Here is a 16,579-nt window from a genome sequence, read left to right on the forward strand (position 1 = left end):
TGTATTCTGTATTCTGTATTCTGTATTCTGTATTCTGTATTCTGTATTCTGTATTCTTTATTCTGTATTCTGTATTCTGTATTCTGTATACTGTATACCTATCAGTGAATGTTGTTTTATCATACAGTTGCACGTTGTTGTATTACCGTTGTTATATGTTCTTTTTCTGACATTAGTATAATCTTCCTCCTTTCTTCCAATTCCTATGAGTACATTTTTCTTTTATTCTTCCATTTCCTTTCATTACATTCTTCCTCCATTTTTTCATTTCCTATCAGTACATTTTCTTTTATTTTCCCACTTCCCATCAGTACATACTTCCTTCAGATTTCCATTTCCTATCAATGCATTCTTTCTCCGGTCTTCCATTTGCTGTCAGTGCATTCTTCCTCCATTCTTCCCATTTCCTAACAGTACATTCTTCATTTCCTAACAGTACACTCTTCTCCTTATTCCCATTCCCTCTATTCCCCGTCCCCTTATTCCCCTTTCCCCTATTCCCCGTCCCCTTATTTCCCTTCCCCCTATTCCCATTTTCCTTATTCCCCTTCTCCTTTTTCCTCTTCCTCTTATTCCCCTTCCCCTTATTCCTCTTACCCTTATTCCCCTTATCCTTATTCCCCTTCCCATTATTCCCCTTCCCCCTATTCCCCAACTCCCTATTCCCCTTCTCCTTATTCCCCTTCTCCTTTTTCCTCTTCCCCTTATTCCCCTTCACCTTATTCCTTTTCCCCCTATTCCCCTTCACCTTATTCCCCTTCCCCTTATTCCCCTTCTCCTTACTTTCCGCTTCCCTCTTTTCATTATTACTATATATAGTTCTCCCCTGTCTCCGATTGCTTTATCTATCTCCATATATTCAGGGTTACCCACAAAGGATGAGACTGTAAAGACGACCGAAAACTTTTAAAATATGACAATTCAAAGCTTGATTTTTTTATTTCTGCATTCAGTTAAGTATTTTGATAGTTTACAAATGATTAAGTACAGAAATAAGCAAGTTTTGTTCTGCAAGGAATTCAGAATGCAAGAAAACCGACCAAACTAATTTCGGACAATCGTCTTTGAAGTCTTATCCTTTGTGGGTAACCCTGTACCTCTGCTAGGCTGTAGGATATGAACATACCTGCATACAGGCAAGCCAAAGATATATGTATATATACATATCTCTTTCTCCACAAGAATACTTTACGATCCAATGCTCCAGAAGTTTTTGGCTAAATTCTGATCGATTTCTGCGTCAGAGCGTTCATATTATAGTTCATAGTAATATATATTTGTGTGTTTATCCATCTTCTAGTCTATTCAGCCCTTAGTATTTATACATACATGTATTATATATAGTACATGGTACAGGTAGTAGCATATCAATATATTGCTTAAAATATATATTCTGCTGCCTGGTAAATGAAGGCAGTATTAAACCCTGCTTCTGCCTGAAAACTTGACTTTCTCAGGCAGTCAGCTCATTACACTTTCCTGACAAACTTTGTCAAGAGTCAAGATTTAGTTTGGGTTCAGTTGAATAGTATGGCGGTTCACTTCAGTCAAATTATATTCAATACTTTGAAAATAAATCAACCTTAAATCAACCTGAAATCAACTTTAAATCAACTTTAAATCAACATGTTTCTACATCTGGTTCTAATCTGTAAATGTACAAATATAAAAATATTCAGGGAGTAAAAAGTTCTGCAGAAACCTTACATCTGCCCTTTTCTTCGTGTCCTTGACAAAATGCATTTAAGTAAAAATTCTCAGAAGTAAAATATTGATGTTTTTATTCCAATTTTTCTAATTTAATCATTTCAAAAATACTTGTTTATGAATAAAGTTTTAAGCACTTAGAAAATAAGAAGTTTAAAATTCCGTACAATTTGTGATTAAAACTATGATATTTTGATACTTTGGTTTTTCATTTAAATTTTATTTTTATTTTTTGTAAATTTTAAAAATGTACTTACTAGTTAAACTTGTAAACCACTTTATTTTTACCTATTAAATATTTGGCGAAACTTAGCCCGGCAAACCACTGAAAAAGATTAAAAAGTTTGTTTTTAAATATTCTAAAATCAGAATTAAAATATGCACTGGCGAGTTATGAGCTTGTGAATGTCACTAATACGAAATCTTGCAAAAACAATTAAAAAAGGTAGAAACTAGGTATACAATATTTAATATCAATAATGGGGTTTCAATATTTTTAACCCCTTTATTATATTTCCTTTAAATTATTATGATTATTTCTAATGCATTGTAAATCAAGATTTCTGTTAATCTATAATATAAATATCATATTTAACCAACACACAATCATTGGAATTGATATATGGAAAATAAGAAAAATTTACTTAAAAAGTATTTAAAAATATTTATACAGAGAGAAGCCCTTTCTTCTCCTTCCCTCCCTTTTATCCACCCCTAAACCCTGTTTGATTTCTATTGAAAACGAACTAAATGCATTAAAAATATTCATATTCATATTCGTAAGTAAACACGTACACAATACGCATATCTAAAAAAAAACTGTACACTCTAGATTGAACTTACATCTAATTATCTAATCTAAATTGTCCATGTCTAGTCATTTAAACTTTTATCGAAATGAACAAAAATTGCATTCCTTTAGTTTTTTTTTCCTGACTTTTAAACCTGCTCTCCTATTTTAAATAATACATTGTAATTTGAAATGAATTGAATTGAATTTCAACCGTGCGTTTCCTGAATTCTAATATTCTTAAAAGGATTATATCATTTGAAGAATTTTGTGAATGAATTTATTTCCTGAAAGAAGAATTTATTAGGTGCTTAGTAAAGTTGATTTTAATGTCTTAGCAGTCTATAAATAATTATGCTTAAAAAACTAAATACGAGCATTTGTCACACAAAAAACCCATTTGTCCTAAATTTGGAGGATTTTAATGCCTCTGAGTTGGCAGGAAATGGCAAGCGGGAAATCTTCTGTGGTGCTCAGAAATGCGTCAGGAAGTGTTTCAATTTTAACCTCGTTCATGAAATTATTCAGAACTTCTTTTCTTAAATCTTAAAAGTCGTCATGTGTGTACTTAGGTTTTTTTTCGACTATAATGCATAATACATACATTCACCTTTCATGCTTCATTGTTAATTGTTGATGGCTGATTGTTTATAGTTGATAGTTGATAGTTGATAGTTGATAGTTGATAGTCGATAGTTGGTAGTTGATAGTTTATAATTGATTGGTTATTGTCAATGGCCAATACTGAATGGTTAATATTTGATAGATGATTGATGAAAGTTGAAGGATGATGTTTGATGGTAAATGATGGCAGATGGTCAATGTTTAATAGTGGATAGCTGATGTTGAAGGTTGATGGTTGATGGTTGATGGTTGATTGTTGGGATTCTAAGCCGAATTAGTTCTTCTTGAATGGCTTCTTACAATGTATTTAAACAACAAGAGTTATGTGGCAATTCATATTTAAAAACTTTTCTTTTTCAAAGTCGTTTTGTAAAATTTATATAAACAATATACAAATATGAAAACTATAGTTTTTACAATTAAAAACCTGTTTACATGTTTACTGTTGGACTCCTCAGATTTTTATCTTTTAAAAATAATTTTGAAACGAAAGGCGTGGCTTTGCTTGATAAATACTCCAGCCCTGGTTTTAAACTTGGTTAGTGACAAAACGAAATCAGCTGATTTATACCAGATTTATCAGCTGACTTACACCAAACTTATCAGCTGACTTAAATCAGCATAATCAACTGATTTAGACCAGTCTTATCAGCTGACTTTAATCAGCCTAATCAACTGATTTAGAGCAGTCTTATCCGTTGACTCAAATCAGCATAATCAACTGATTTAGTCAGCCATCAGCTGACTTAAATCAGCTTAATCAACTGATTTATACCGGTCTTCTCAGCTGATTGAGACCAGTCTTATCAACTGATTGAGACCAGAATTCTCAGCTGATTTACACCAGCCTAATCAGCTGATTTAGAACAGTCATATCAGCTCATTTTATCCAAACTTATCAACTGACTTACACCAGTATAACCAGCTGATTTGAACCAGTCATGGTAGCTGATGTATTTCAGCATCTAATATCCAAATAAGCTGATTAGCTGATTTTAGTATAAGTTTTCCTTTAATCCAGCATACCTTGTAGATAAATTTAATATCCCTAGATCATAAGATTCATTTATTCTCAATAATACAATTAAACAAAAATAAAACAAACAAGACCTCAAGATTTTTTAACCCAAACAAGGTCAACTCAAACCAGGAGCTTAGACATACTTAATCTATCTATCTATCTCCCCCCCCCCAATCGATTACCCTTTCCTCCCAGCTATGTAAGGTTTCCTCACAATAATCTGAAGTTTTTGGGAAGGTTTTTAACCTTGGTAGCTTTTACTTTAGCTTTAATGAGAATACTGATAAAATCCACCTTCCAGTTACCCATTGCAATTGTCCAACTATCAACTGCAATGAATTATAAACTACTATTATCCATTGTTCTTATAAACTATTTTTATCCATTGCAATCATTCACTATAATTTTCCACTATTATTACCTATTGCAATTACGCATAACAATTGTCCTCCGTCCAATTATTCACTGCAATTATCTGACATCCATTGCAATTCTAGATTGCAAATTTCTTGAAAGTCTAGAAAATGGTAAATGTCTAGAACATTACCCCTATGAGAAAGAATATATAGATATCTACATACAGCAGAACATCATTTGCTGAATCGACAAAAACCTTTTAATCAATAAACATTATATACAATGATATCATCTTTATAGTTATTTTACTAACACACATTAACAACTTCTAAAAATAAATATTGTGTTAGTGAAGTAGTTAGGTAAGTATATGAAATAATGCTTAATGCATAAGATTTAAAGGAACTGTTCATGAATCTTAGAAAGAGACAAAATAGAAATACTAAAAGTTCGGTTTAACACTCTTTTTAAAGCTTTGCATACTTTACCGATTAACTCAAGGTTTAATGCTTGGTTTGTAATACATCCCCTGTTCGAAAATCATGAATGCTCCCTTTGAGTTGAATATTGTGCAAAGTATGTTAGGACGGACCCCTATCCTAGTTTGACAGAATGGGTGGAGAAATTCCTCTAACATATTTTACTTTCTCAGGCGGAAAGTCTTATTTATCATGACTAACCTTCACTCTCAACCCAGCCCTGTGTTTCCGTGTGGACATTTATAATAAAAAGGTTTGAAAATGTTGACAAGAACTTAAATTCCAGATATCTCTGGTAATAAAGAATCCACGGTGTCTCCGCCAGCTTCGGTCCCTGGCTCCGCCACATCCTTATCCGCCCCAGGTGCAGCTAAACCAAATGCTGCAAATTTAATGAGCAAGGCACTGGCAGGATTTAGCACTGTACCTAAAAAACCTGCGACTGTTAACCAAACCTCCGCCCAACCCTTCACCACAACCTCCGCCGCACCCTCCACCACACCCTCCGCCCAACCCTCCGCCCAACCATCTCCTGCTGAAGGTATTTGAGGTTTTACCGCGTGCTAATAACTAAACAATACGACACATTTAATCTGTTTTGATCGCAAAAAGACATATAATCTGAATCAAAGTACAATACAGTGAACAAAAGAACAGTACTGTACACTAACAGTACTATAGAGTACAGGTTGATCAGTACTAACACTAATCTTCTTATCTCCATATAACCCAGTTCCAGATTTACTTGATTTCCTACTCAGGGAACTATGATTAAACCCTCAACAATGAGATCAGTAGTCAGTCCTCATACACATACACTAACAAACCCCTCCCCCCACAAGATTATCTTACTTGACAGCCTATCTCCCCTCCCAATGCACATCCCTACTTCCTTCTTATACCCCTACCAACCCTTCCTTTAAATATGTATTTTTATTTTTATTTTCATTTTATGGTTTTCTCAAAGCATGACGAGGAATGCAGTGTTTCTTACAATTTATGTATCAAAAAAATATTTAGTAGAATGATAATAATTTATATAAAAGTATTTTTAGGTTATTTTCATAGTTCAACAAACTTTTTTAATATTATTTGAGATCGACCTGAAGAAGGGAAAAGTTTAAAGCCAAGTCTAGACAATAAGATTCTAAAAATAAATCTGACTTTTTAACAAAATGCATGAATACAAAGATTTGTATATATGTATTTACATAATATAATATGTAATGCAGGTAACTTGCATAAGTATATATATTTGAGGAACATATCGTAAGTAATAGTGTGTTTTATGTACCTCGATCTTTTGTTACTGTATGTACATTGTACATGCTAGTTGTTTATCGTTATAATTCAATGTTTTGCTTTTCAATACAGTTTTGATATTTGTAAAATATATATGTTTACTAGACGTGAAACTGAATCATGTTCGAACTGTAGCTGGTTGTTCATCTATTAGGAATATGGCACAGAACTCAGATCCAGCGGCAACAGGTACAATTATAGTGAACACTGTACATAGAAGGCAGTGTTTGTATTATAGCAGTACATAGATTTTTAGATTTGTACTATTTTTTATGGATTAATTAATCATAACTTGAGCCAAAGAGTCATCTTTCTTTGTAGGGTCAAACTTTCCAAGGGGTTTGCTGAAAATTATTAGAAAATCAAAGATTGGAATAAAAAAGTTCAAATTGCATCAACATTGATGATTATAAGTTTAAACAAAGTATTTATTCAAGTATTTTAATTGTATACATAATGGAAAGTAATCAGAAAACACAGAAATAATTGTCTTTTTAAATTTTATTATAAAAGTTGCTAGAATTTTGTATTTGTGACTGATTTATTTCTAAAAACATTTTTCAAAATACCAAATCCTTTGGGCCATTGCTTAAGAAAGGAAATAAAGACACAATTATTTCAGTATTATTTTCATATCATATGGTAGATAAAAGTAAAAAGCTATTCCTATCATCGTGGAGGTAGGGGTGGCTGCTCTCAGGGTATTGGAATTGCTCCCATTGTTTTAGAGTTCTCCCAGGGATTTGGAGTAAAATATGAAAATTTATCCGACCTTTTATGACTCCTTTAAAAAGGAAACTTTAAAACCGAAAATGGAAAAAATGGCTGTGCTACCGGTATACCCCTTTTTTACTGTCTTAGTTCAGATATTTGCAGAAAAAAATTATTTCCAAGTTTTTTTTTTAAAGAAAAATACAATTTTTCGCTTAAAAAATCTTTTATTGATTTGTGCCACCAAAAAAATGTTTTATTACATAACAGTCATAAAATATAGATTTTTCCATGTCAAATTTAGAGGTATTTGGTCCGCACTATATCAAAAATCCTCAAATTATTGAGATATTTGAAAGAAATATGTTTTTTCTTAGTTTTCCTCAGGAGGATTTTTGGTATCGTGCGGGCCATATATAAAATTTGACATGGAACAATTTTATTTTGTGATTTTAATGGCACCAATCAATTTAAGTTTTTTTACGCGAAACATTGAACTTTCATTAAAAAAACTTGGAAATAAACTTGTAAAGATGTTGAGACCAGCTCAAATGAAACCTTTAAGTATCTAGCTAAAAAACAAGGTTTTTTACATTTACCTTAACAAAGATGGTAAAAAAGGGTTAGCAGATCCCTTTTTTCAATTTTCGGTTTTAAATTACCCTTTTTATAAGACTTATCATGAAAGGGCAAATAAATTTTAACATTTTACTCCCAAACCCTTGGAGCACTCCAAAATCCCGGGAGCACTCCAAAATCCCGGGAGCACTCCAAAATCCCGGGAGAACTCCAAAATCCCGGGAGCACTCCAAAATCCTGGGAGCACTCCAAAATCCTGGGAGCACTCCAAAATCCCGGGAGCACTCCAAAACCCTGGGAGCCGCCACCCCTCCTTCTATCATCTACTTAATACCATTTTCGTTTAATTAAAGAATTTCAAAGCTTAAATATTTTAAAACTAAACTCTGTTCTTAGTTTCGTGTCTATGCTTTGTAATTTCTATTCGTGAATTATATTCGAACATGAAATAATCTTATTACGCCGATCTGTCTAATGGATAAACGTCTTCATGAAAATAGATTAAAACTGAAAAATCATTATTTATCCCAATTTTGATTGGAATTTGATCTGGGGTTAACAAATTAATGTTTTCGAAAATTTAGTTTCGTAAAAGAAGATGTTCTATAGATTTTAAAGATATAAAGGTTTATCATTAATCAAAGCTTGTTAGTACTGTCAAAAATGAAGGACAAAGATGATTGATTTGACCAAGCTGTTAGCTGCCATGAACCTGACCATGGGTGCCATTGGTTTTTGAAACAGTCAGATTTTATCATAAAATAGATAAAGGAATTGAGTTTTTGCCACAAATCCCAATTTTGTAATACCTAAATCTCAACAACCAGATGATGCAAACCTTTTATATTTCAAACTTATACTGTTTGATCCACTAAAATTCATAGTTTGAAATACCTACGGCCTACGAAATTTGGTTTTAAAGAAATTGGGATTTAAAAATCCGAGTTTGTGGGAAAGATTCAATTCCTTTGTCTTTTCTTTCTATTTGAAGAATTCAGAAATAAGATTGTGACTAATATTCCATATACGCTACTACTACAGATGTATAGGCAATGGTTACATTGTACAGTTTTTGCCACTCTATAGAGCCTATAATATAAGAAAAGTCGATAATAATTGAATTGACAACATGAAAAGTTTCTTTTACGTTGAAATTTTGTTGAACATTTCACAAAAACTTTTAAATAATTGTAACTTTTGCTTTAGTTTTTAAAGTGGGAGATCATTTATTTATTTTACTTTTAAACATTTTAACTTTTACCAACAATACAGAAACTTAAAAACTTTTTTCTCGGATCTATCTCTAATAAATGAATTTGTTCTCTACATCAACAAAACTTACATTAAAGTAATAGGCTGTGGGAAGTGATTACATATTCCCTGTTTGTCAGTATAAAACATCAATTAGGTTTAATTAAATAATTAATTAAATTGGATTCATAATAACAGTTTTTAATTTAATGAAATAAACGAATTTTGTGGTTTTAAATTGAATCAATTAAAAGTCCCTCTAAAAAGTTACCAGCGCTGTTCAATTATATAATGTACATATTATTATTATTATTATCATATTATTATTTAGCTTAGTAATTAGAGATATCCTAGTCGTATTCTGTTTAGGTACTGTTCGGGACTTTAATATTCAGCTGTAATCTGTACGCTGTACATTGTATTATCTACATTGTACACTGTACATTGTGCATTATGCAATGTATTCAAACGAACAAATCAGTTTTAAATTTAACATAAAAACAATTTTGGTATTTTCTTTAAGAATAAAAGTTATTGAAAGGTATCCTAAAATTTAGGCTTACTCTAATTTGTATACATTAAGTCATTTTTTGTAATAGAATATAATATTTTAAGTTAAGATATCATATTTTGTGCATTACACTAAACTGCGATTATACATATTTCGAAAAACTAAACTTTTCAGATTTTTTATTGAATTCGCATTTTTATGGAAACCTTTAATTTAGGTTTACAGTTTTGTTAAAAGTTTTGTTAAATTTTTGTTAAATTTGTTGTTAAAAGTTGCAAAAGTTTTGAAATTAATGTCTAATTGTTGTAGCTCGGAAGAGTGAGATTGTAAGGTTAACAGAACAGATCCTAGATGCTATAAATGCAGGAGACTTTGATACTTACACGTAGGTATCTTTAGATAATTAGCAGTAATCACATATTTTTGTCGTAATTAGATAATTTATTACTTTTGCCAAGCATTAATCTATATTTGTATATTATTTGCAGAAAGCTGTGTGATCCAAACCTTACAGCATTTGAACCTGAATCCATCGGAAACCTAGTCGAGGGGTTGGACTTCCATAGGTTCTATTTTGATCATTGTAAGTATATTCACACTTACTATTTTATATTCAGAGTCAAAGTTTTTTAGATTTAGGCAGTTAACTATTTAGATTGTTAGCATTCTGCTTTAATCATAAAAGATGTGTGCTATAGTTCTTAATCGTGAAGATTTCAACCAATTAGCGTCTTTAACAGTTTATCTTTGGACTCTCGTAACTGTTAAGCTTTTAACATATGAGAGCTCTTATCTGTTACGCTTTTGACCAATGAGAGCCCTTAACTGTTAAGCTTTTTACGAATGAGAGCCCTTAACTTTTAAGCTTTTGAAGAATGAGAACCCTTAACTGTTAAGCTTTTGACCAATGAGAGCCCTTAACTGTTAAACTTTTGTAGAATGAGAGCCCTTAACTGTTAAGCTTTTGACCAATTAGCTAGTCCTTAACTGTGAAGATTTCAACCAATTGGCGTCTTTAACCATTTATCTTTTGACCAATGAGATCTCTCAACTGTTAAGCTTTTGTAGAATGAGAGCCCTTAACTGTTAACCGTTAAATTTTTGACCAATGAGAGCCTTTGATCTTATGTCTTCGACAATCGAGGGCCCTTTACCGTTAAGCTTTCGACCAATTAAAGCTCTTAGTTATTGAATGCCTAAATTAAATGACTAATTAATGTTTTCGGCCACTGAGAGAGCTAGAAACATCTGACGAAAATTTATTTATAAATTCTTATCGGTTGAACTTTTAATGGTTTAGAACTCTCATTGTCGGCGTTGGTCACTGTAAAAAATTTGCAATTTTGGAATGGATTTAGCTAGCTGATATTATATCATCAGAGTATTTAATGTCCTAAAATATGATAAAATCCTAAACATTCGCAATCAACAAATTGTACTTTGAATGGATTAAAAATGACTCCCTTCAAAGAAGTCTGATCATCTTTAATAAAAAATTCCTGAATGTAATTGCAAATAAAAGAAAAAATTTCTTTAAGGGGAAATTAAATTCTTTGTTATTTATGCAATACAACTATTTACAATAGAATTCATATTATACTCAAACTATTATTTTCGAAGAAAAATAATGCAGAAAATTGTAAAATACTTTAAACTTTCAATAAAAATTGTTCATCAATACACAATGCATTTGTTGTTTTCAGCCTTAACACGAAAGAGATTGTTTTAAGTTTAACTTAAGAAAATTGGTGCAAATATGTTGTTTATTTAAATGTTTTATAATTTTTGGTATCAAAAATGTTTTATTTTTGATTAGTAGTTCATAGGCTCCTTGCTATAAACTACTGTGAAATTTTTACTCCGCAAAATCGTGTAATTTAAAAAGAAAAAAGAATTATTAATATTTTTTCTAGATTCCGTGTTGAAGCAATCCAAAGAATCCAATGTAACTATTTTAAATCCAAATGTTCATATCCTGGGATCAGATGCAGCTAGTATTGCATATATCAGAATTACACAAACTATCGACAAGTAAGTGATTTACTTACTATTTGATTTTTCATAAATTTCATATATCATATCTGATTATTGATATATTTCATATTTGATTATTGATATATTTCATAGTTGATTATTTATATATTTCATATCTGATTATTGATATATTTCAGATTTGATTATTTATATATATTTCATATTTGATTATTTATATATTTCATAGTTGATTATTTATATATTTCATATCTGATTATTGATATATTTCAGATTTGATTATTTATATATATTTCATATTTGATTATTGATATATTTCATAGTTGATTATTTATATATTTCATATCTGATTATTGATATATTTCATAGTTGATTATTTATTTGTCCACTTTATTTTTTTAATGGTGTTTTTTGCTCTCCTATGTTTGCTAGACTAATTTGAATTTTTATTTATCAATTATTTCGTAGGTTGTTTTCTTTTTTTAAAGAAAATATTTATTTTTTATTTTTTATTCACCACTTTACAAAACGTTAATGATGACCTGTAAGTGTTTGAAAAAATATTATTATTGATAACGTTTCTTCTTTAGACAAGGCAACGCTCATAGTCAACAGTCTGAGGAAACAAGGATATGGCAGAGAAGAGAAGGAAGATGGGTTAATATTCACTTCCATAGGAGTACACATACAAACAACAATCCTTATGCCATCAAACCATGCTAGGTAGTTAATATTCACTTCCATAGGAGTACACATACAAACCTTGCTAGGTAGTTAATATTCTTCCATAGGAGTACACATACAAACCATGCTAGGTAGTTAATATTCTTGCAGTGGAGTACACATACAAACCTTGCTAGGTAGTTAATATTCACTTCCATAGGTGTACATATACAACCCTTGCTGGGTAGTTAATATTCATTTCCATAGGAGTACACATACAAACCATGCTAGGTAGTTAATATTCACTTCCATAGGAGTACACAACAATCCTTATTCCATCAAACCATGCTAGAAGAAGTTGATATTCACTTCCATCGGAGAACACATTACAGCGATACAGTAATTTTGCCATTGGTAAAGGAAAAAAAGCTATGGAAAAAAAAGAAAATCGCTTTATGAAATGTTGAACATGATGTTATGAAAGGATAAAAGGATAAAAGAGATGAAAAGGAAAAGGATTTTGGACAAGGTTTAATCTATATAAATGTTTTGAAATTAAATAATAAAATTATTTTTTTCAGTTACTTTGTGAGCTACTTGAACAGGAACTACTCGTCTTCTTCTTTATCCATCCTCACTACCCTAAACCCTCCAGTAGTTGGGAGCTCATCCAGATCTATACAATAATACAGTTCTCTGCCTCTGGAGTACTAGTTATCAGGAGTACATATTGTACCCTAAAATGCAGTTATCTTGATTAAGTGTTGTACTCTGGAGTACATCTACTTTTCTTGAGTATGGATTGTTCTTAAGAGATTGTGCACTCCAAATCAAGTATTGTACTCTGGAGCATGTATCTACTGCGAACTCTTACAGTACATCTAGTTCGCTAGATAATGTATTGTACTCCGGAGACGGTATTGTGCTGTAGAGTAAATCCAGTTCTCTGATGTGCATCCTGTTATCTGGAGCACATAATGTTCTCAGGAGTACATTTTGTATTTAACACAGAACACTCCTGAGTACTTGAAGATGACTGGAGTACAGTTAGTGAATACACCTCTCTGTGAAACTATATTCCATTTACTGTTCAAGTTTGTTGTAATTCTAATATTTTATATTTGTTTCTTATATTTTCATGCGGACAGTGTAACCCCCCCTCCCCCAGGTAACTGACCTGAATGTTTGCCATGAGGTGAACTAAAATGTTTCTCTCACAAAGCTTTGCATCTCTTTTTACAGCTGGAGGTTGGGACCCAAGTTGACCTACTAGGCGACCCAGGCCAAGACCATTTCAACTAGTTGGCTGATTTTTGTCTTTTTTGACCTTTTACAGGCATTTAAAGTATATCCCCCTGGTCCAGCCAGGCCTGGTCGTTTTCTGGGATTTAAAACTTATTGTTGACGCAGTGTAGCCTGTAGGTGTTATTCAGACTTAATATTTAACATTTGTATCAATTAATTAGAGTGATACTCGAGAGCAGAACAGCATGGGCACAAGGTTAGCCTTTATGCCGGACAGTTGCAAATTCTTAACCTTTATGTAAAGATGCGAACCCATATTTATGAAAGCACTAATGCTTTAAATACATTTTGGCTAACTTGATGTAAATGCAGTGGCCTGCTGGACATGTGTTTATGTATCTGGACTAACCTCGTTGCTTACCTGGTCACGTGATGGGACGTATGTGTGTCCCAAAACTTTATTTTCAAAAATGTTTCCTCTACTGTTTCGCTTTGATGCTCCAATTCTGGATTTTATTAACTCTGCATTCATCCCCTTAATTGATAAACTTGCTAAGTCACTCAATTCATTATTTGTTCAAATTTTATTAAAATTAATGTCTAATCCTTTCATCTTTCATCTTTTAGTTAACCCAACTGACATCAGTCGTTAAAAAAATCTTATTTTATCAATTTCCACTCATAATCTTATGCCTGATCTTTATTTTTTAAAATCTACGAAATGTCTAGATTCCCTATTTGTAAAATCCACTGTTAAAAAGTTGTTCTTGCTTATACTGGCATGAAAGCCTTGAAATATTAGGCTTTTCCCATGCTTTTTGTTTAACACGCTACACGCTCCAATATTGTGAATTTTCGTCCACTTAGCTCTTTTTAGCAGATGTAAATCAAAAACGAAAATTTTCTTGTCTTGGAAAACATGGCGTATTGTTGTTTTTATTGTATTCGTTGCAACTTTTCGTGATACAGATAATTCAGCATGTACTTTTTTAAGAGGCCGTCATGACTTTAACTTTTCTTGGTTTCCCTAAATTTTCCGAATCCGTTATACACCGGAAACCCCCCAAACCAAACAAAACCAAATCAAACCGCGGGTCAACTGATTTTTCTGCTTCGTCATGATTCTCTATTTTATCAGCTGATATTTCCTAAGTGTACTGTGTACTGTGTACCACTTCCTAGTCCAGCACCAAACCCAATATATTTGCACTTTTTTTCCTGAACAAACAAACCACCCTATATTTAATTTTAGGGAAATATTTACAAGCGCCCTCGTGTTTTATCTAAGAATATGTGAAAAAAGTTACAACACTCAAAACTCCCTACCCCCATTATACATGATATATAACTTCCTTGGTTCATATCTCCATAAAATGTATCAAGTCTTAATTCTATCCAAGAATGGTTTTAAGATTTATATGTTTGCATCATTAGATTTTAGATAATTATTTAATGAGATGATATCAAAAGGCCGATTTTAAATGGTTTAACCACCAACTAATTAACGACTTCTGCACATCACAAATTTTTAAGTTTAAAAAATATCTCGGTCTGACTGTAGTGTATAGATGAAAACAGATCAAAGTTCTTAAATCAGGATAACTAAACATTATCTAATAATTTAATTAATCTAATCTAAGATCAATGGATTTGTGAATTGGAAATGTTTAAAAGCTCGCTTTAGATGTTTAAACTGTTATTTCCTGTGATATTCTAGTCCCTTCACAATCTTCACTTCTTAACCCTTTTATCCCTAATATAATAACAGCAGGGATTTATCTATTTTAAATAATTTACTAACAATACATGGTCCGGTGCACTTTAGCACCTTTGGGATTGGAACCATTGGAACGATGAAAAGATGGAACTATTGGAACTTTAGGAGGGGTGGAACTATTGGAACTATAGATAAAATGGAACCATTGATACTGTAGGTAGATAGGAACCGATGGAACCGTAAAAACCAATTACCAATTGTATTTACTATGATCAACCGAGCCATCGAAATCATTGTAACCAAAGAAAACATTAAATGCATAATGAAACCATGATAACCTTTGGAATCATCTAAACCTTTGAAATCTGTAGAACCAATACAACCATTAAACCCCTGTTAATCTGAGAACCAAGGTCTACAGAACCATAGGAACCTGTCTATTTATTCAAGCAGCCCTCATTTTGAAAAAAATGCCCTAACAGTAACTTGTTTGCTCCTAATAAGCCCAAGAATGCAGTGACCAGTAAACAAATTTACTCATTGTATACAAATGATAAACATAAATCCCTTAAATCCCTTGACCCCTTGGCAAGGTTGGAATGAGTAGACTGGATTTTTAAGGCCTGAAATTTAACCCCCTCTGTTTAGTGTTATTTGATATTGGATATGTTCTATATAAATAAATATTTAACAATTTCAATCAAGAACTCGTTTTCTAAGAGTAGGAAGTATCCAGAGGTAGAGGGTAGAGATGTTAGGCACTCTCCAAAAGAGATGTTAGGTACTCTCCAGACTCCAAAAGCATTTTCCCAAGCGGCAGCTTCCCAAATGTTCAATTTCTCATGCTCGCAGAGGCCTAACTTAACCTTTGGGAAGTTGCCACTTGGAAAATGCCTTTGGGGAAATACCTAACACCCAAACAGAGATCTTAGAAGTTTTACCAATGTTTTGTTAGGCAAAACTTAAGATTCTTGTTTTGAGACAAACATTTTTTGTTTGAGAGGATCTAATTACTCACAACAAACTCTAATTTATCTAAGGTTTACATTATTAGGTTGCAAAGATATAATAATTAGATAATTACGGTTTGAGGCGAATCACTTTCCATATGGGTCTTCATATAAATAATGGTGAGAAAAGTAAATAAAACTTTATTATTGTTTTTTCAACTTAAAAAAGGGGAAAAATAATATTTTTCATGTGGATTACTTTTTCGTGTGACAAAATTTGAAATGATTTATTTTTACATATTTCAACATCAGTCACTTTTTTAATCATTTTTTTCTCGCTTTAATTTGGATCCGCATTACGCAAATCTAAGTATATTCTGGTATGGGTATATATAATCATAATAAATGCTTATATGTGTGTGCACTTTTTACAAAATAAAACTGCAAATTCTGCTTAATGTAATATTATAATGCTGCAGGGTTACCCACAAAGGATGAAACGTTAATGAAAAACTAAAATGGACTGTACGCGTAATTTCAAGTGACCCTTCATGCAACGTTTCACAATGATACCCTTAAATCCTTTATCTGATCACTAATATTGAAGATGTTGTCGTTTTTCTAGTTTTTAAAGTGTTAAATTTCTTTATGTTTTTCTACATTTTTGAAAAAAAAGAGTT

At 31.9% G+C, this 16,579-nt stretch overlaps 1 protein-coding gene across 1 annotated transcript; it reads left to right on the plus strand.

The window, feature by feature from the left end:
- Positions 1-5,264: 5,264 nt before the first annotated feature.
- On the plus strand, positions 5,265-15,653 carry LOC111695013 (calcium/calmodulin-dependent protein kinase type II delta chain; the record flags this gene model as incomplete). The annotated part of the gene is given in 7 exon segments (XM_023464142.1): positions 5,265-5,519; positions 6,386-6,469; positions 9,642-9,717; positions 9,821-9,915; positions 11,246-11,363; positions 11,915-12,047; positions 12,569-15,653. Coding segments are annotated over 6 exon segments (761 nt in total), but the record flags the coding sequence as incomplete, so codon positions are not given.
- Positions 15,654-16,579: the final 926 nt, after the last annotated feature.

The sequence above is a fragment of the Eurytemora carolleeae genome, unplaced genomic scaffold (genome assembly GCF_000591075.1).
Source record: "Eurytemora carolleeae unplaced genomic scaffold, Eaff_2.0 scaffold147, whole genome shotgun sequence".
Lineage (NCBI taxonomy): Eukaryota > Metazoa > Arthropoda > Copepoda > Calanoida > Temoridae > Eurytemora > Eurytemora carolleeae.